At 44.1% G+C, this 22086-nt stretch overlaps 1 protein-coding gene across 1 annotated transcript in view; it reads right to left on the bottom strand.

Moving 5' to 3' along the window:
* TNN (tenascin N) overlaps window positions 1–21634 on the bottom strand; it is a 44438-nt gene extending 22804 nt beyond the window's left edge. Inside the window, exons 1-6 of the mRNA XM_066626092.1 lie at window positions 21229–21634; window positions 18779–19150; window positions 16003–16266; window positions 12289–12477; window positions 9978–10067; window positions 990–1253 (exon numbers count right to left, since the gene is read on the bottom strand). Of these exons, the coding sequence (XP_066482189.1) occupies window positions 990–1253; window positions 9978–10067; window positions 12289–12477; window positions 16003–16266; window positions 18779–19150; window positions 21229–21634 (1585 nt within the window). The remainder of the gene's footprint in view (window positions 1–989; window positions 1254–9977; window positions 10068–12288; window positions 12478–16002; window positions 16267–18778; window positions 19151–21228) is intronic.
* Window positions 21635–22086: the final 452 nt, after the last annotated feature.

Below are 22086 nucleotides of genomic sequence, written 5' to 3'. Positions count from 1 at the left end.
CTGTGCTACAGTCATCTCTGGAGGGCTTTCTGAAATCTGCAGAGGCCACACGCATCTGCGAGCTCCAGAACAGCCTTTAGGGTCGAAAAGCCGCAACCTCCAGTTTGTGGAAGGAAACCAGGTTTTTTTTGTCTTTATAAGGCATTCTGAAGCCCGGGGAAGCTCTTCTGAAAGCCCTCCAGAGGCAACCAGAGCACAGTTCCAAATGCCCCTGGAGGGCTCAGGTTGGGCCAAGTCTGGCCCAATGTGGGTCCAAGGGACCTGCATTGAGCCAAATCCTCAGATGCAGAATCCGTGGATACAGAGGCCCCACCTGTATAAAGAAAGATAAAAAATATCCTTCTTATAGGATATTATAGGATATCCTGAAGAAGGACAAAATATAAAAACAATCAAAATAAAATAAAAACAAGGAAGGAGGAATATAAATGACCAGATTAGAATTAGCTAGCTGATGTGTCCTGGGCAAATAATAAAGTCTTTTGGCACCTGAAAGACATCAAATTTGATACCAGGTGAACCTCACTAGCACATCTGGGGTGCTAGAATTTTAAAGCCCCTTTCTGCATTCACCAACCACCTCATTCATCAGACAGGAGGACCCAAAAAAGGGCTTCAGATGTTAGATGCTGAATGGAGCAATTGTATCTCAAGTCTCAACCCTGAGCTTTAATAGTAAAGTACTTTAAATTATGCTTGAAATGCACTAGCAATCAGCATAGTTGTATAAGTACTGATGAGATACAGTGGTTCCTACAGCTAGTCCCAGTGCTTAGCAAGCAGAGCACAGTAGACCAGTAAGAGTTTATTAGTTTAATATTAATGGGATAGTCTAGGAAGATAGAACTGGCAACTGATCATGCACATAAACTACTTTGCCAGAATGCTTGTCAGATCCAGTTCCTGTGAAGAAAAAGCAAACTCAACTAAGCACTCTCCTTTGGCTGAACTGGAAGCTTGAAGCAGGAAATGTCACATCTGTGGATTACCTGTTACAGTTTTTGTGCTTGTCTTCCTGCTCTGCTGGGTACCCTTCACAGCCCAGATATAGATGGTATACTCAGTGCCTGGTTTCAAACCCATCAGGGTGGTAGTTCTTTTGTCCTTTCCCACAGTCACCTCCTTAGTATCTCCATCAGCTGAGGTGTAGCTTGCTACATATCTGTCTATGGGAGCCTGAGGCCCATTCCAGGATATGGTAGCTGTATCTTCTGTCACTTGGTTGGTTACCAGATTAGTTGGGCCATCAATGTCTGTGAAGGGAATAAGAAGCATTGGTTATGACAATGCTCCTGGCAAATTTTCTAGGAGCCTCCATGATACATTCTACAGAGGCAGCCAAAAGCCTTTTGGAGCTTGAGGTTAGACAATCCAACATGACGCACAATCCACCAATCTCACAGAAATTTACAGCTTCGCAAACACACTACTTGGGGCTTGTGAATGAAAACTTGCCAGCAGATGGTGTCTCCTGGGTCAGCTTAGTCCTATCGTACTCTCACCCTTAATGGCACCCATAATCCAGCACCTGAAGTTGCTGCTTCACCTTATTTCATAGTAGCAGTTTCTTCTTCTGCATTCATTTGATTTCAAACTCTTACAGAAGCATATCTGGCTCCAACACCAGAACAACATCCATTCAGTTAGGGCCAGCTCCATGTTTGTGTGCCCCACCAGACCCCATGATTTCAGCTAACCATATATGACACAACTATGAATTCTTTTTATCACATTCAGTGTCTGCACTAGGTTGCAGGGTGCCCTGGAGCACAGTCTTGCACTGGGCCCCTATTTCCCTCTCTTGTTGTGGTGAGCAAATGCTGCCAGTACAAATTCGCAGTGAGCAAATGTAATATGTGGACAGTCAGGTTCTGCAACTGCATTTTAAACAAACAAAAAAAACTGCTGCAGATCAGACAAAGTACAGGAAGAAAGCAGAACAAATACTGCACTGCAATAATCTGATTACAACATTATCCGTATGCTCCAGTCAGAAGGGCCACATCATCTCTCTGACACTGTGTCAGGGGCTGGGGGGAAAAAAAGAATCCATTTACATTTAAAATTTGAATATCTGAAAATTTGAATAAATTTACATAATGAATATATTAGAGATTGAACTTATATGAATGAAGGAATGTCTTGCAACAGTTCATCTTGCACAAAGCAAGGCTGTCTTTTCCTTTGCTGCTGCTGCTGCATCACAGATGTGAAACAGCAAGCAGTGGAGGAAGCCCTTGTTCCAAAGCTCACAGGAGAGGTCAAACAGTTGCCCTCACACTGACAGCAGTTGCCTTGGGCCAGAAGCTCACTGGAGACTGGGGGCTCCCTGCGGGCCAGACTGGGCCACAAATGGCCCTCAGACTGGGGTCTGGGTACCCCTACTCTAGAGGAAGAGGCTATTGTGGAAGTTAGCTTTCAATTCTCTGTAATCTACTTATTTGGAAATAGTCCCCATGCAGCAAATATAGGGCTTATTCCCAAGTAAACATGCATAGTGCATAGAACTACTCGCTAACTAGACCATTTTCAGAGTTTAACACCAGCTCACAGAGAACCAATTAATGTTATGGACTCAGCTAAAGAACGAACGTTCTGCCACTGATAGGAGTCCTGAATTCTAAATTCTCCTCAGAGCTTCAGTTCAAATAGCCTTGAATTGCACTTTACAGCTAAAACTTTCACAATGCTGGCAACAAACATGGCATTTCACAAGACAGACAGGCAATGAAAGAGACCTCTTTCCAGATAATAGTCAGGGTGACAGTAGCTAATAGTATTTGTACAGCACTTTGAGTGTTCAGAGTGGTTCACATACATTGCCCAAGCAATCCTTACAGTAATTCAGTAAAATGGTCAGCATTCTTATCTCCGTGCTGCAGATGGGCGACTGAAGAGGAAGGAACAGTGGTTTGCATAAGACCACCTAATGAGCTTGTCACCGAGGCAAGATTTGAACCAGGGACTTGCTTAGCCACTATACTATATCAGTGCTTTTACAGGACCGTTTTCATATTCCAAAAGAGTTCCTGCGGTTACCTGCGACATCTTTAATGCTTGTCCCTTTGCTCTGCTGGGTTCCCCTCTGAGTCCAGTGGTAGATGACACATTCAACACCTGGTCTCAGGTCAGTTAAGCCATTTCTGTCCAACACTACATATACACAAAAGGGTTCAAATGTGTACACCTGTGGGCTGGGCAGAAATGGGTTAAGATACTCTTGCCTTTGCCCACAGACAATTCTTTGGGGTCTCCACTAGCAGAAGTGTAGTTCACCACATACTTGTCAGTGACAGCCTGAACTGCAAAGTGAGGGAAACTGTACTCTCAGGCACTTGGTCTGTCAGTAGGTTTGTGGGGCTGTCAATTTACTCTGGTGGTGGTGGAACAGTGTGGCATGCAGTCTGGCACACTGTCACAACATCTTTTATGGCAAGTTTGAGGCACATTGTGCTGGCAGAGCACATGCTCCTCCAGCGCATCTGCCAGATAGGATTGTGCCATTTGTGACACAATTTCACAAATCTGAATTTTAACAAGGACCATTTAAGATGCAAGGCAAGGAAACTGATATAAACCTCCGCTTGATTTTATGGTTCTCATGGGGCTTTCTACAACTTTTCTCCTAGAACTGAGACTCTGAGTTGGAACTCCTAGAAGTCTGAGACTCATAGCTGGAACAATCTTCTCTTTCTAGGATTGCTGCTCAGCCAAAAAAAGGTTGGCAAAGAGGATTCTGCTCTGGCAGCCTCAGACAACACCACAAGAAGTGTTCACAAAGGTGCCATGATGGGATGTAACTGAATGGATCATTCAGCTGAGAAAGCAACTGAATGCAGAATGGCATTCAGGGAGATCAGAAGCTGAAAAAGAGTGTGATTCATTTCATCAGAGAGTGAAATATCAATATGACAAATGAAGAAAGTAATGGATATGGTGCACTTAGACATGATGGTCAGATCCAGAAAGATGGACTGTGAAGAAGTGATGATGGATGTTAAGTAGGAACAGGAGCAGAGCCCCAGATCCAGCTGAGACATAGGAGGCTGGAATTGATGGCAGAGTAGCAAAGTGTTAGCCAGCAAATCTGGAGAGCCTATGCAATAATAATCATGGAAGAACCCTTGTAAAGAAGGAGCTTTCATGTTTATAGAGAGGGGGGATAATGGCATGTGGGTTATTGCTGAATAAGCATGTTGGCTGTTCCTGAAGTCAGAGTAGCGAGGAGTTAGCTGCTGCCTGGAATAGCCCATCCTTAGCACCTGAAAATGGATCCTTAGGCAAAATAATCAGCTGAGCAGGGGAGGGGGAAGGATCCAACTTCAAGACAGCTGTCTTCTGAGAACCAGACAGTGGAGGCTTCTGAAGTCATTTTTCAGAACTTAAAGCCCAAGGCTGGTATTTGGCTGATGACAGTTTCTTCCAGGTGAAGCTTCAGAAGCAGACAGGACAGGCAAAACAGCAACAGTTATGAGAACAGGCAAGATGTAGGTCAAGATCACTCTTCGGAGAGGAACATGAGCCTACTGTAAGTTTCTGTGAGAAGACAGCTTGAGAGTTCATGACCATGTGCTCATCCATTGGCAAATGGTGAAGAGTGAACCTCACTTCTGATCAGTTACCTGTCACAACTTTAGTGTTTGCTTTCTTGCTCTGCTGGTTCCCCTTCTCAGCCCAGATGTAGAAGATATACTCCTTGCCTGGACCCAAACCCGTCAGGGTGGTGCTGCTCTCATCTGAGCCTAGAGATACCTCTTTACTGTCTCCATCTGCAGATGTGCATCGTGCTGTATATCTGTCTATGAGAGCTTGGACCTTGTCCCAAGAAATTGTAGCTGAATTTTCTGTCACTTTCTCAATCACTAGATTTTTGGGGATATCAATTTCTTTAAAAGGAGATGAAAAAAAGGAAGTGTTACAAGCATAGCTGTTTCATACTCAACATTCCTGCCTTCCCCTGCGTGTGAACACATGCACATGCAGAAGCAATAAGTAAAAGAAGTCAGTGTGTGAAAGAACCTGCAAGAATGTGTTAAGTAGGAAGACACAACCAGGAACTATGAGGAAGGAGGAAAACCTAAAACTATGCACAATGTGGAAATTCCATCCCCTGAGCCATGAATCACAGATTGTTTCAAAGCGCAGTGGAAATATTCCTCCTCAACCATGGTGCCTCACACCAGTGAATGAGATTTGTGTAGCTTAGCAGGCTTTTGCAAATAAATCACTTGCTAGATCAGGAACTGTAAGCCTAAATGAGATGCATATTCAAGTGCACTTCTGAAGATGCCACCCATCTGCTTTAGAAAGCAGGTATCTAGCCACATTCTGTAGGAAGAAGTCATGTGAAAACACCATTATAAGGATAGTTAAGAACCGTGGCATCACAAGGGAGGGCGATGGTGGCGGGCAACCCACAGTGATACCTCCAGAGGGGGGGTGGCACACCACACTTTCAGTGATCTCCAACCGCCTTCTGCACTCAACTGCAGTCATGTTTTTGCCACTTACTGGCAAGAACACTGAGCAACAGGGCCCAAAGATAGCTGAATGGAAGTGATCTGAAGGCAGGCTATCGCATTTAATACAATGAGATAACCCAGAAGATCAGGAGCAACATGATGCTATCATGTGGATGACATGATGACATCATTACATTGCCCCTGAACTTCCAGGCTGCAGAGCTCCTTCAGATAAGCACCACCCTTGGTGGGCGCCCTCATCAGGGATGCCTCTGATTAAGAAGTGGAAATATATTACTTCCCCCCCCCCCCAAAAAAAAAATACACTACATCAAAAAAATATCTGGATGCTACATGTGTTCAAAGACTGATTCCACACAATATTCAACAAACAAAATTGAAGACAGACACCCTAAATCATATGATACCACAGCAACCTGAACTATTGTTCCATAATATTTCTTTTTTCTACATTCTTTTTTCCCATGCTTCATATTGTGTGACCCTAAAATCCCTTGCCACAAATAAAGGTCTATGCATTACAAAAGTTTCAGCCCAATCTTAACTAAATACCTGTGCTGCAATGCAGCAGCACTGGCACACTCTCTGTTGCATCCCATGGATGAATTTTGGCTGCTGGATATCTCCTCAGGGTAAGGGGACATTTGTCCCCTTGCCCTGGGATAAGCCCTAACAGCTGCAGTGGGACAACTTGGGCCTGCACCAGTGAAATTGCTGGCAGAAGTCCAAGTTGATCCATGTCAGCGGATCAGGCCCAGGAAAGGGGATAGGATATGGCACAAACCGGTGCCGCTTATTGTGCCCCCCTCCCAGTCCCAATCTACCCACCTGCACTCCATTGCTAACCTCACCCCCTTCTTGTTTCACCCCCTCCCTGCCCTCTTCCCACCCTCACCCCACCTTCCCTCTGCCCCTGTGCCGGACATACTTTATGGAGCTTTTGCAACAGTGGAAAGGCCTGGTGCACTAGTGGGACATGTGTTTCGCCAGCATGCCACTTAGACAGGATCTGGCCATTTGTTGGACAAGGACATTATAGTCCAATGTTTCTGTTCAGGAGAACCAAACTGAATCCTGAAACTTTTTTCCATCCTTTTAATAAGTAGGAAACTATCCTAATACTGGTTCCCTTGGGATAGAGTCATTGCTGGATCTTTCAGGAGAAACTGCATTGTAATGAATATCATCACTGGGGAAGTATGAGTATCCCAGGAATAAGGAGACTTCTGGTCATAGTACAGGCAACCAAAGGTAAAAAGAAGTGTATACCCCACTTTTCTTGCATCATGGAACTCAATGAACTCAAACTCACACAAGAGTTTCCTGGAGCTTCCCATTAACCAGACCTGGACTTGTTTAACTTTGGAAAGATGGCTGTACTATGAGTCCTCAGACAATGCTGAGGGACCAAGGGCGTTAATGCGATCATACCTAAAGCACTTTCAAAATTACAAATAATTTCCAAAATTCCTTACATTCTTTGTATGGGTGGTTTCCATGCTGCTGGGATAACATTTGAATGATCAAGTCACATTGGCAAGGACCAATAGAGCAGGACTTTCTTATGGAATTAGTACATATGCTTTCCTGAAAGGGGAGGGTAGTGCTGTAACTGGGCCCTATGCAGCTGGTCCTTCACCCACATGGTCATATATGACCTTCACCACAAGGTCATATAAACATTATCCTAGTCAGAGCCACTCCTGGAAAAGCAGCTCCCAGGTAGGTAGGGTAACACTTAAAGGGCCCTGATACCAGTGTAAATCAGAATACTATACACTGATTTAGTATCTGATTACTAAAAAATAATGATAGATCCTCTTCTTTCCATAGTTACCACATATGATTTCAGTCTGCACCTTCTTTGCTCTGGTGACTCCCTTCCTCTGGTCAGAGACAAATGATATCTTCCAGACCAGCCCTCAGAGTTGTCAATTTCATGGATTGACATGAAGCCCACATTGATAATTCCTAAGGCAGCTTCTGTTCTTGTAGTGAAAGCAGAGGAAAGTGTGTATTTTTTGAAAAATAGTTGGGGCACTTGAATTTTCTATGTATGTCCTTCAGATTCCCTTCCCAGTTCCTGGGTGTTGCTTTGCTGCAACAACAAAGAGTGAAATGGTACACATGCAATTCCTTCCCACATTCAAGCCAGAGCACAGCATGTGCAAGTCAAAGCTGTTAAAAGGACACATCGTTAGCAAGATCAAAACATTCCAGAGCAATGATCTACTGCTGCTCAAAGAGAAGCAGAACCTCAGTGCCCCAGTTCTCCTTCCTCCCCCAGGCAAGTTAGTTCAGAAGACAGGGCAAACAACAGCACTTAACTGATGCAAAGAAAAATGCAGTAGTTCCAACAGTAGGCATCTGGTGCAAGCAGTAGCCAATGATAGACATAGTGGCTGCCAGATCCTCTAAAGAAAAAAACTGTGGGGGGTGTATTAAATCCACAGATGAATCCTTACATTTCCACCAACAGAAGGACCCCTGCTTACTCAAGGTTTTCATGCACATTATACAGAGGCAAATCTGGGCTTTCCTGTTGAAAGTACACATGGAGGGAAACTACATCCAAATCTGGAAAATGCAAATTCATCTCCACTTCTTGTTCACACTTTCAAATATATAATTAAAATATTTTAGGGTGCAATCCTAACCCCTTATGTCAGTGCTTTCCTGCACTGACATAAGGGCAATGCAGCTCCAAGGTAAGAGAACAAACATTCCCTTACTTTGAGGAGGCCTCCATGAGTGACATCCAACTGCAGGATGCAGCACATGTCCCATTGGCACCACTATGCCAGTGCTGGGAAGCACTGACATAACGGGTTAGGATTGCACCCTTAACTGTACACCTAAAAACTGAATGTGCAAATTGGTCAAAAAAGAGCAACAAAATAATTCCATCACACTGACACTGCCATTTGACAATGGACACGGATTACTGGCAGACAAGAGACACTGCAGTTCCTTGACCCCCTTATCTCCATATGTCTGAATGACATGACCCTAAAGCCTTCATTTTGGGGTGAAACCAAACAGCTGCAGTTCAGAATTGTGGTCTCTCTTGTCCAGGGCTCAAGTGGGACCCATGGGAAAGCAAATGCTAAGGCAAGCAAAAGACCTAGCTATAAAGTAGTAGACCAGGAGTAACAGGGCACAACAGAACTGCAAGCCAGAGTGTAGGATTTTAGCAAAATTTTAGTAGCATTTGAATCTGAGCATCTTGTCCAGATGCTCAGCCTCAGAACAGGGAAACTGGCTACCAGGAGGTCACAGTGGACAAACAGCTTCCACCCTACATGCCTTCCACATCACCTTCTTTCTTATATCTCAGTCTGATTTCTATCATCAGTTGAGACCTTAATGTGGCATCAATAAAATGTGGCATACAAAGGGGTGTTTCTGCTTCAGATCCTTCTCCAGTCATGGCAATAAATTCAAGATATTTGGCACCCATTCTGATGAAACTTTGACATCCATTAATGGCAAATCAATGCAGTTCTACTTTAACATTCACAACTGAGGTTTGAGAAGTGTTTCCTGGTCCTATACTGGCTCTAGCTCACAGCAATGCTTTTGAAATTCTTCATCCTGAACTGAGAGACAGCTGAATGGACAGTAAATTAAACAGCACAGGACTGTGCTATTTTAGTGGATGGCAATAACCAGTATTGACTATGGATGAGGATTGCTACAAACACTAGACATCCCAACTGTACTGAAAAGTACAATGTTCAGCTGACGCTGAACAATCTAAAACAAAACCCATGTTTTCACTAGATGAGCAATTCAATAGCAACATGACAGAAATGAAATCACTTTTCAAGGAATAACTCAGGTGCTGTAGACCTTTGGCAATCAAATTCTCTTTCCATCCTGCTGGTGGTATCATCACCATCATCTGTTTATTTATCTATATATCTATATCCTGCCCTTCAATGATTATCAGGATAAAAACCAATGCAACAATATAAAAAAAATTATCTAAACAACTATAAGAGAGCAACACAAAAGCTGCAATAATTGCAAAAATCTCACCAGATATTTAAAATGTAGGAAAATAAAAAGAATTTGTTCGACACCAAAGAGACAAGAACATGACCACCAGGTGAGCCCTTTTCACCATTATAACACGAATCCCGCTCCATATTGTGTTGAATTTTGTCTCTTAATTAAATGATAGTTCTGGTGAAACCAACTCTGTTCTTGCCTCCTGTGCCTTCAAAAATTCAGGATCAAAACATGGACTAAGACTAGATAGTGCAGACAGCTTGTGCAGACAGCTTTGGCACAGGCTTTGTGCCAAAGAGTTCATTGACGGGGGAGAGTGGAGGTGGCAGATTTTAGTTGTCTGACTGGACAGGGCTACAGAGTGGAGAAGTGAGGGAATGGTCCTAGGATCACTGCTGTATGACAGAGATGCTGCAGCAGTCATGCTTGTGAAATTGTGTAGGTAACTCATGTCCACCAGGCATAAATTTTTGTTTATACCTGTCCAGTCAATCACAGAAGATGGTTTCCCTTCCATCTCATCCTTCACCAACACGACAGTGATCTTATACTGCGTTCCTGGTATTAGGCCTATTAAGAGAAGAAAAGACAAAAGCAACTTAGAGATAAATGCTTTTGTGGTACAACTGCATCTTCTGTTTTACAGTTTACACACGAACTGTGTTTCAAAACCCTTTTTCACATCAGTGAGGGTCAAATGATATGTGACATTAAAAGTATCATCAGCCCCCAAAGGCATAGTTTTTCTTTTGTTAATGGAAACTTATAGGGTTTGGACAATTTGGATTGGGACCTCAGCATAGGAAGAGGGCATTGACTTGCATCAGAGACCCAATCCATAACTGCTATTTGCTGCAAGAAGAAAGTTCCCATTAGGTTCCTTCATTACATTAAAGAAGGAACAACATCACTTCATTAAATTGAGCCATTTCTGTCCAATGTTGCATGTATGCAACAGGGATCAAATGTGTATACCTGTGGGCTGGGCAGAAATAAGTTAACATGCAGTGCAATCCTGCACGTGAGCCAGCACAAGTCCTTTGCACCAGCCCAGGAGGGTTGCAAATGTGCCATAAGGCATGTTTGCACCTCCTCAGGAGTCAGCAAGGCCAGCACGTAGAGGATCACCAGACTGTGGAGGCTGCAATAAGCCTCTGCACTGACAGGGGCTCTGAGTCTTGCGTCGGCCGAACTCACTGACGCGAGGTAGTGGGCGGGGAGGGTGGGCGGGGTGGAGGCAGGTAGGAGGCGTTCTGGGGTGGGGGGAGAACTGGCGGTGATTGGCCCTGGAGGCGGGTAGGAGCAAGAGGTGGGGCTGGGACCCAGCATTTATGCTGTATCCCAACCCCCATTCCCGGGGAGTTCAGAGTTGGCTTCTTGCCGCTCTGCTTCCCTCAGACTTGCGCCATCTCAGGAGGTGGTGCAGGTTTGAGGAGACCCGTAGGGGCCAGAGTGCCTTACCCAGAGTTTCCCGTTACCTCTGTAAGTTTCCCCATTAGCTGAGCCGCTTTGGGCCCCTATTCTGCACTGGATACAGCACCTGCTCCAGCGTAGGATAGCTTTGTGCCCTAAGAAAACTAATGGCTAGAGGTGCCTGGAAACTGTTGTTTACTTTACTCAGAAACAAGTCCATTGTGTTCAGTAAGACTTAGGCTGTAAACCCATCTTACTCACTGGAAACAAACACCTCTACTAATGGCCCAATCCTACCCCCCTCCCCCACTGCCAGAACTAGCATTCTGGCAGTGGGGAGTGCTTTATGGCCAGCCTGCTGGCAAAACACAGAGCTGTGTTGCCAGTCTGCTGGCATCAAAGCTGAAGCAGCCCTGCTTGCAGCAACAGACTGCCAATGGTCCACCAACAAAGGTAAGTTGATGGGGGAGGCAGGGAGGGGGAGGGTGGAAAAAGGGAGGAATGGGGAAGAGAGAAGGTGGAATGGGGCAGCAAGGCAGTAGGAGGAGGGAAGATCAGGTCCAGAAGGTGGCAGGGTTTGACAGCAGCAGCAGGAACTGAATCCTGCTGGAACTGCTGCCATCACTGAATCAAACCCTCTTCCTGGACCTGGTTCTGTGGCCTGAGTCCATATGGAATTCCACCAGCAACTTCGCTGGTGCAGGTCTGAGTAGACCCCTCCACAGTGCAGAAGCTTACCCTGGGTAAGGGAACAAACGTCCCCTTACCAAGAAAAAAACTTCAGGACTGCCCCCCCCCCAAGCAGGCTGTGTTGTAAGCCATTTTGGTGAGCCTGCATCAGCAGGAGGGGCGGGAGGATAGATTTGGGCTGTAGGAGGCTGCATGACCAAGGAGAGTGAGGGTAGCTCACTCCTTTAGAGGACCCATTGGAAGGATGAGTTTTCTCAACCTTCAGTTTTTGTTTCTTCAATCCAAGGCCAGGCTAGCTGCTTTCACAGTCAAGGACTGTTCACAGTGATAATTCTGTCCTTTCAGGTGATCTTCAATCACCAAACTAGCCCAGTTTGGCCCAGCCTAAAAGATGCCTACATAGCATCTCCAAAGTTGGGCTGGAAGAGCCCTGACTGACCAAGATTTTGCCTGAGCAAGACCTAGCTATGCAAAGCCTTTGTCAGCAAGGGAAGTTGATGATTCTTCTTGATTTGGATTTTATTCATAAAATTGTGGGTTTGTGAAATTTGCCTTTCCTTTGAAGTGTGCTTTAACAAATCAAAGATATGCCTTCCCAAGACTGGTTCAAAAGAACTTTGCCAATATATCTAGTGAAATCAGCAGCCCTCCTCCCTGACAGGTATGGACTTGTGAGTTCAGCATTTACCTGTGATGAGGTATCTGCTCTTAGGGTCGCTGCTCCTGGGAATCACCACCTCTTTCTCCTCCCTCTGCCCAAGCAGGGAGCTGAACCTCAACTTGTAATAATCCACATCTGTTGCAGGGTTTTCCCACTCCACTTCCAGTGAATTCTCTGCCTTTTCTGTCACCCAGATAGCCCCAATGGCAGAAACAACTAGACAAAGAGAAAATAACCATGAAAAAATCCAAAGACTATTATTGCAACCAATGTGCTCCTTTGCTAAGTGTATATTATAAGGCGAGTCTGGGTGAAGATAATGCAGTTACTTGGATGTAAGAGGAAACAGGAAAGGAGTGGTTTATATCAGCAGTTTTTCCCATTTGCTGATGACATTTTTCCCCATACATAGAGATTTGGAGTGTGTGTGTATCTTTTTGTAACTTGTGATGCTGCACCCATTAGAACATCCATATTTGCCATGAGATCAAAACAAAGGTATACACTGTAACCAGAGTGACCCTGGACACTAATCTTCTCCTTCACAATCTTGGCATCTTTTTGTACCATTTCTCTGTGTGTGAATGTTCATCTTTGCATCCACCTGTGTATCCACCCTTTAATCCCATGCTATATCAGATTTTGAAAAAAAAACAACTATTTTAATCTGTCTGATCAAGAAAAAGATACCACCTCATCACTCAAACCTCAATATTTGTAATGGCAGCATTCAAAATCATACAAAAACAAGTGCAATCTAATGTGCTATCATGCATTGGACATAACCTGTTCTAAACTGGGTTTTAAGTTGTTGTTCTGTCTTCTGCCTTAATTGGACATAAGGATGGTTGTTGTATGCATTCTAATTTGCCTTGGTTTGCACCTATACTTTCAAGCACAACTGTGTAAATGGCCTGATAAACCTCATACATGGAATTTGGGGAGCCCCCAATGGATGGGGCCCCACCTATAATTTTGTCAGTTAGATACCTATGGTCTATTATGGCTAGGAAATATAGATTTGATCCCTTCTCATGCTAGATCTACACTCTGGGCTAATCCTGAATTAAAAATCAGAGGAAAGCTCTTCTTTTGGAAGAGCTGGGTCAACAGAGACATTTTTACCCTAGATCAGTTGGTCGATGATGATCCAGAGTTCTTCCCCATTGTCAAACTGAATAGTAAATTTGAACTACCATCATTGGCTGAACAGCAGTATTTGCAATTGCAACATTTGTTAGTGAGTAAATTTGGTCTAGGGACAATGTCAGCATCTCTAGTACTTCAATCTTAGAAAAATTAACTGAATCCAGTAAGGAGCCCAGGGCCTCTGAGAGGAATTTTATCAGGGGGTACAAAGTTTCTTTTGGGCCCCTTTGCAAAACGGGAGAGGCGAAACAGAGCAGGGGAGGGTGGTGATGGATGAGCAGAATTGGGGCAGGGAGGGGCAAAACAGGGTGGGGGGAGGGTGGAGACAGCTGAAAAAGTTTTTGGAACCCAGGACTACCCACCCATGTGGCATCAGCATAAAGTAATATGGAAATCCAAACACACTCCTATGTCTCTCTAACAAATTTTAAATATAGAAAATCATGCAGAAAATTAGCATCAGCACATTTAGACTCACATTAGAATGAAAAGTATCCTGACTGCACCAAAGCATACTTCTGCAGCAGCTGTAGCCCCACAGCTGTGTTCCTATAGCAGGTTCGTTTCCTCCCAGATCTGACACTGCGTTAAGGAGTGCCATGTATACATTCTTCAGTTCAGCATATATGACTTGCCAGCAGCTGCACTAACTGCAGTCACAAGCTCATGGTAGTATCACCAGCATCCCGTGTGGGTAGCAAGTCTGAGTAGATAGGAAAATATAAAATCCCAGGAAATTTCTGGGCCCCTCCTTTGGCTCCTGGACTCCCTTTTTGATCCTGGTCCCAGGTACAAATTACCCCCTTTACCCCCCTCTCCTAGACCCTGAAGGAGCCTGCACTGAATAAATGTTACCTTAACAGTCTTTGAGATATATAGAATGAAGAGTTGGGGTATTCTATTTTAGATAACCAATGGAAAATTGCATTAGCAAATATAACTAAAATATCCATGGATCTTAAGATCTTAAGCTGATTCAACACAAAAATCCTTTCCAAAGTCTATTGGGCCCTAAAACACTTGTATAATAAGGGACTTACTAAGGAATCAAACTATTGGCTTTGTGATGAATATAATGCAACATTTTGACATATGTTCTGTTCCTGTGCTGCGTTGCAGTCCTTTATCTAAAAGGTAATGATCTTTTAGTAATGACCTTTACTAGTAATGATGAGTAATGACCTCTATCTAAATTACTAGTATCAATCGAGGTTTTAGAGCAATTGATATTGTTTGTAGAAATGTACATTCTTTTGAATTATTTGCCAACATTATGGAAGCTTTCTGAAGAAGAATGAAGGTAGTCTCGCTGCACCCTGGCAGTTGCAAAAAGACTTATACTTAAAACTTATACCCACCCACTATCTCTCAAAGGAGGAACGATCTCCTGGCTCTCTCTGTTTCATACAGAAGACAATTACAGATTGATAAATTTTTTGACATTTGGAAGCTATCTGTGTATAGAGTCTTTGCTATTTTTTCCTTTCTTCCTTTTCTTTTTTTATTGATACTATTTTGCATAATGATTGTATTACTAGTATCATGTTATGAAAATAAAACTAAAAGAATTTGGGGAATGGGGAGGCTGCAGTAATGGAAACAATTTCAGGACTAATTGGGACAATATGCAAAGAAGAAATTAAATGAAAACAGAAGATAACTGAGAAAAGGGTTACTGTGAACACAGTTCAAGATGATCACAGGTTGCAAACACAGTATATGAAAAAGAACACAACAGCAAGAAGTAGTAGATGCAAGTTGGGCAGAAAGATGAGAAAGAGACCAGCATCTTAATGCTTTCCTTATCAACTGGCACATGGACTAGCGTAACCCTTTGCCACTGCCACCTCCTTCAACTCCCCCTCCTCCTCACCCAGCCAGGAGGGGAGGAAGCAGCAATGGGATGGCAGTGACTGTGACAACTCCCACAGTGGTAGGATGACAACAGCAACAATGACAATGTCCTCGAGCTCCACTGCTACAACCTTTGGTAGTGACACTGAGACAAGCCCCTGAACCCACCCACTAATCCTTCCTTCTTGCTACCTGTCCTCACCCTACTGCCCTATTTTCAAATACAGCAGCAGAATCAGCCGGAAGAAGGAAGTCAGATGAAGCACCACTTCCAAAAAAGAGGGGAGAAAAGGTAAATGGAGACAAAGTGGAGCAGTGGTGGAGGTGGTAGGTGAGCACAGGATGTTGCTGGCGCACAGTCGCCATTCAAGGCAGCCTGCCTTACCTCACCTAATCACTAGTCTGGCCCTGATTGGGACCCCTCTGAAGTGGACCAGTAGCTATAAGTGTGGTTTGCAATTCAGACATCACTGTAAACCACAGTTAGTGGCACAAACCATGGTTATGAAACCTGGTTCAATCCATGGTTTCAGATCCTGGTTTAGCTGATGATTGCAAGCTAGTGTGTGTCAAAAGAAGATATCACCACACCCAAACCACAGTGAAACATTTTATAGTGTGATATGGAGTGATGACTGGATTGAGTCATTTTTTCAGTATTACTTTTTTCCACCTTTTAATATAAGCCAGACACTACAGATCTTAGGACAACCAAAGGAATGATTTAAGTGCTCTTACTTGTAGTTGCTTGTAGGAGTTCTGGGTCACTAGAAATTCCCTTCTTTACATTGCGAAGTGTGATTATATACTTTGTGCCAGGAAGAAGGCCCAGGATTTCATAGCTGATCTGGTCTTTGGGTACTTGCACTTGCTTCACAGAGGACTCGTGCCCAACAGGAAAGTAGCTGATGAGGTAAGAATCCACATCCATCACTTTATCCCAGCCAATCGTCAATGAATCCTCTGCAGACTTGAGGAGTCGTGCATTCCGAGGAGCAACCACTAGAACAAACAAGAACACCCATCATTCAAAAGGGTGCCTAGAGTTCAACAAAGACATCAATCTCAATTGCACCAGCCCAGGAGGGTCACAAATGTGCTGTAAGGCACATTTGTGTCTCCTCAAGAGTTGGCTGGGCTGGTGCCAACTCTCCACACCAGCCCACAGAGGCTGAATCCAGCCTTGGCACCAATATGGGGAGTGAGCCTTGCATTGGCCAAGCTCGGCCGACGCAAGATTCTGTGGTGGGCGGGGAGGAGGCATTCCCCTGTGGGGGAGGGCAGTCCAGGGGGTGGGTGAGGAGCGGGAGGCGGGGCTGGGACTCAGCAGTTATGTTGGATCCCAACCCCCATTCCCGAGCAGCACGGAGCGGTTTCAAGTCGCTCCGCTCTCCTCTGACTTATGCCATCTCCAGAGGTGGTGCAAGTTCAAGGAGATTCATAGGGACTGCAGTGGGTTACCAGGGGGTAAGGGGAAGAGTTTCCCCTTACCTTCGGCTGAGCCACTTTGGAGCCCTATCTTGCACTGGATACAGTGCAGGCCTCCTGGCCTGCCTGTTCCAGCACTAGATAGGATTGCACTGTACATCTTCTAACATTTTTATTTTTACTTAAAAGCAGCTGTGGGAATTTCTGGATTTTATTGTAGCAGCATTCTGAAAGGTGGGTGGTTTTACCCTTCCTGTCATTTGTTTATGCATATTTATAACCTGCCTTTCTGCCCACATCATTTAAAGCACACAAATACAACAATAAAATTGTAAAAAATCATAATAAAACAAACCTCAGCCCTCCCAAAACAACTGAACTGAAAGATCAGCTAGAGAGCAGAAGGCACAAAAAACAGACAAACAGTGGGGTATTCATAATTTTTAAAAATGCTTACTTAGGGGGAAAAAATCTTTACTAGCTGGTGGAACGTCACCAGTGGGGGGAGGGGCAATGAGATTTCAAAGTGAGGGGGTTCCAAAGACACAGGGCTGCAACCCGGGAACTATTTCCTGATCTAAAGTCCTCTCTTGCAACTATTAGCACCATACAACAGAAACATACACATTGGTGGTGGTGGTGGCGGTGGGGGGGGGGGAATAGAGACTCGGTAAATAGCATAACGCTTTCACAGCTCCCATTCATTTCAATAGATCTTGTGCAGGAGCTTCCTGACACAGTATGTCCTTGGTAAACAATAACAGCAGTAGTAAAGAGGGATTACTTAACTCTTTCTTATTAATGATTAAGGGCCCTTATACAGATTAATTTTCAAAACTCACACATATGCAAAGAAGAAAATGCAAGCCACTAACACACGTGTGATCGTCCATGTGCGTTGCTACATCACTGCGGTTCTATGCATAGTGTTGTTGGCTGAAGTGCTGACACCACAACCGTAACTGTTCGTGCTGTTGCACTGCTATTCCACTTAGTTAAGGTTCTTGGCAGCTAACTCCATAATTTTTGTAAATGACATAGTTATTTAAGGTTTAAATCAGTCAGTACTCAAATACATAGCTTTGGAGTTGCTTCATTAAGGCTGTAGAGTTAAAATCTTTGTGACTACAGCTGAAGATAATGCCAGCATTTGAAATCTGAGCAAAAGGCAGTTAGCCTCAACACATCCCATGACATCTGATAGCAAAGCAATGATCAACAAATATTGCATGCAAGACTCAAACACATTCTTTTCCTGGTTTCCTACTGCTCTCATTCAGCCAAGACTGGTACACCCAGATGAGACACATCATCAAGATGCTGTTTCTAATAGCTTTGCAATCTGGCTGATCGCGCTTCTATTAATGTGTGATTTTCTTTTTTCCTGATGATAAATTAATAGCTACTCTGATGAAAATTGGAATTGTTTTCTGATCAGCTCATTCCATTTTAACCTGGCAATAACGTAGCATGCTTGGCTTCCCCACAAACCTTATTACCTTCATAACAATCATGACATTTGATGGTAAAGTAATTCTTATTTGTATTTTGGGTGAGGTTTTCTCTCAAAACTAATTAGGTTATTTCCCCTTTTCCTTGCCCCTGGATAAATGTCCGCAGTACCTAAATGAGAGCACAAAGTTTCCAGCTGCTGTCTCTGGTTATAATGTGTATGGAAAGAGGAGAACGTGACCCTTTTTTGTTTCTTGTGAGGGCTTTTATTGGAGAAATGTCTCTATTTCCAAGTTTGGACAAGGCAACATCCTTAAGATTTAAAGAAAAATAAAGGGCCTGGATGCTTTGGGTTCTGGTGCTATGACAGCGCTCAAGAAGTTGCTCTATTTGATAAATATAAACTTATATTTCTGCCCATCTTTAGATTTTGTTTTGTTTTCTAAGGAGTGGTGTGTCGGCACCATCACCTAGACAGAGCAGTTCCCCTGAGCTCTGTTACATCATCACAGCAAGAAATACAACCTAGGGTGGCTGCCTCAATTCTCAAAGGCTCCCAGTGAATTAGAGTAAATAGCTTCCTACTTTATGGTAATAGGTATCTCTACATGGAAGACAAGGAAGGGCCTCTTACCTTTGGAGCAGTCAAGTTCAATGAAGCCATCCTCACAGTAACACTCGCCAGCATCACAGTATCCATTGCCACTGCAATCATTTGGGCACCTCTTCTCACTGCAGTCATCCCCAATGAATTCCTTGTAGCAGTGACATACACCATTGATACAGACACCATTTCCACTGCAGTTCTCAGGACACAGCAGTTGGCTGCAGTCTTTACCAGTGTAACGCGCATTGCAAACACATTGGCCACCAATGCAGCGCCCATTTCCGTTGCAATTCCCTGGACAGGTAGGACGGGAACAGTCCTGGCCTTCCCAGCCTTCATTGCAGTGGCAGCCACAAATCTCTTGAATGAAAGTGCCATGACCACTACAGGATGAAATCTCTGTTCAACATGCAGGTCAGAAGCACAAGAAGCAGAAGGGAGACAATGAGACAGCATAAGAAAGGCAATTTGGCTGCTTTCATCAGCACAATCTACCGAACATCTATAAATATACATCTTAACTATGACATTAAAAAAAATTCATTTATTACTCATGCTCATGTACTACTGTTACAATATAAGCCTTAAAAGGCGGGGGGAGCCTTCTCTTCAAGTGCAACAATTTGTACACTTAGTGGGGAGAGCAAGAGTGCACTGCAGATGCTAGCCCATTAAAGCCCTTTGCTCCTCTGCAGACTTGCATAACTGTTGATCCACTGAGCTGGCCTCAGTCCACCAGACATAAATGGAAAGCAACCAAGAGTTGCAAGAGTAAGCAACCAAGAGTAAGCCTGCCCCATGTTTTTACTGCTTGCTTAGGACCACTGGTGTCACTAGGCGGATGAGGGCTGCACTGGGTGATGCGCACAGGTGGAAGTCACACTTCTACTGGTCAAAATTATTGAACTATTAGAGCATGCACCACACGAATCCTGAACAGTTTTTATCCCACAGCCATAATTATGTTGAGTAAGGCGATATAGTTGTTACCATGCTCCTGGGCATTATGTTTTTATATTATGATGCATGTTGTATAGAATGTGTGGGTGAGTGTGTAGAGTATGATTGTTGGAATTGTAGTATATATTTATGCTTGTATCTCTAAGGGCATAAATTTCGTTGTGCTGTAGCACAATGACAATAAAGTTACTACTAAATTGTTAAAATCTTGGTATTTTCAAGTAATATCACCATGTTATATGTCCTTCATTAAAGAATTTAATGCAGAGTGCAATGAAACAAACTGTGTTGAACTATCTGTATTCTATCAAATGTTATAACCAAAAAACCAGAAAAGGAAAACGTAAGAAAGAGTAGAATTTCTTAACTCAAAATTGACTGAGACTGCAATCCTAACCATGAGTTAGGCTGTGCAAGTCCCTTGTGCCAGCCTAGGAGGGTCACAAATGTGCCGTAAAGCACTTTGCACCTCCTCGGGAGCAAGGTGCGCTGGCACACGGAGGCTGCATTCAGCCTCCATGGTGGCTTGCGGGGCGAGACTTGCATCAGCTGAGCTCAGCCGATGCTGTTATGCCGGATCCCAACCATCATTCCTGAGCAGTGTGGAGCGGCCATAGGGGCTGTAGTGGCTTACCCAGGAGTAAGGGGAAGAATTTCCCTTTACCTCGGGCTGAGCCACTTTGGTACCCTATCTCACACTGGATACAGTGCAAGCTTCCTGGTTTGCCTATTCCAGCGCAAGATAGGATTGCGCTATTGTTCCAAGAGCCAATGAGGTATTATTATGACACAAGAGGAAACCAATAAGGTGTTAATATGCATCAGCTTTCATTTCCATGGATCGGGGCTAATACTAGAACTCTTATTCAGTAGTGTGAGTGTCATCATGTTGGTCACCGGTCTTTTGTTGGTTACCGATTCATTGGGTGACCTGTACTACTATATATTAGATACATAAATGAATTGAATGGGAGTTACACCAACCCTAGTGATGACACTGCCTTTAGGCTGTGCGTATGTAAGTTATTCTGATTGGTCTGGTACAGGAAGTGGTCCACCATGAGGGTGATGCAATGAGCTCTTGCACCAGGTGACCAAATCCTAGTGATACCTCTGGAGCTGTTCACCAAGTGTTGTACTGTTTGTGTATTTGTTCCTGTTCATTTTTATAGAAATAATACATAAGGAGAAACATTTAGGCTGTCTGTATGATTTAAAGGTGCAGTTTTAATGATGTGGAAGCAGGGTGGTGATGTGGGGGTGGAGTGACAATACCCACAGCCCACCAACCAGGGGAGTTGCCCTGCCCACTGGGAGAAAGCCTATCCCGTGATGACGCACTGGCCTCTCATACCAGGTGATGCAAACCCTTGTTATGCCACTGCTTAGGACTACAAAAGATGTAGAGGGGTGCCAAGCATAAGATAAACCACAGTATATGGCTGGAGTGCCAAACTGAGTTTGGTGGGTCACAAGTTGCAAAGGCATATTATTCATCCACCATGAGCAGTTCTCACCTTGGCCTCTTCCACAGCACCTTTGAGGACTGCAGACTTCCCTTAGACGTACCACTTCTATCTCCATCTTCTCCAACCTTCCCAACAAGGCCTTGAGCTGGCCAAGAATTTCACAGTCACCTTTGGGTGTCTGCAGCCGAATGTTGTGCCTGAATATGATATTTTGTTCCTCACCCTCACCCGTTTCACTAGGAGCCAAGAGAGTGTAGCCATCATCTTGGAGAGGCAGTGGGTCTGGCTCCACCTTGATCTGAGAGGACTTGGGCACATCGATCTTGTATGAGTGGCTGAGGGAGATCTTCTGGCTTTTGCCAGAGCAGCTGTCAGGTTGAGCAGGTGACTGTGCCAATGCTGCCTGGAACCCATAGTGCAGCAGAATTCCCAGGAGGAAATGCCAAACTGCCATCTTGCTCACGTGGAAAGGAGGGTGAATTATCACAAAAACAGGAGGGCTAATTTGGAAAGAGAACAATGGGAAAAAATCCAAATATGAAAGCAATTTATTACATAGTTCAAAATATTCCAGAACAAGTATCAACCTGTTTCTGGGTAAATGCAGCCTGAATCAGATGACATCACCTTTTCTGGACTACCTCTGCCTTCACGTTCCACTTGTGGGCTTACCAGAGGCAGCTGGTGGGCCAATGCAGGAAACAGTCCTTGCTATAGTTTGTTTTTTAGCCATCCACGGCGAGTGCTTGGAATGGAACTCACGTGAATAATTAGTCTCAACCTGTACTCTTGTTCACAGTTTCCATTGTGTGCAGCGTACACAAGATGGTTGATCTGTACAAATGAACTCAGGTAAAAACGTGTACCCAAATACAGTATAACATGTGAACTGTCCTATACCCTGCT

Source organism: Tiliqua scincoides, chromosome 4 (assembly GCF_035046505.1).
Source record: "Tiliqua scincoides isolate rTilSci1 chromosome 4, rTilSci1.hap2, whole genome shotgun sequence".
NCBI lineage: Eukaryota > Metazoa > Chordata > Lepidosauria > Squamata > Scincidae > Tiliqua > Tiliqua scincoides.
Note: the sequence above shows the minus strand (reverse complement) of the source record. Positions and strands in the feature narration are given on the sequence as shown.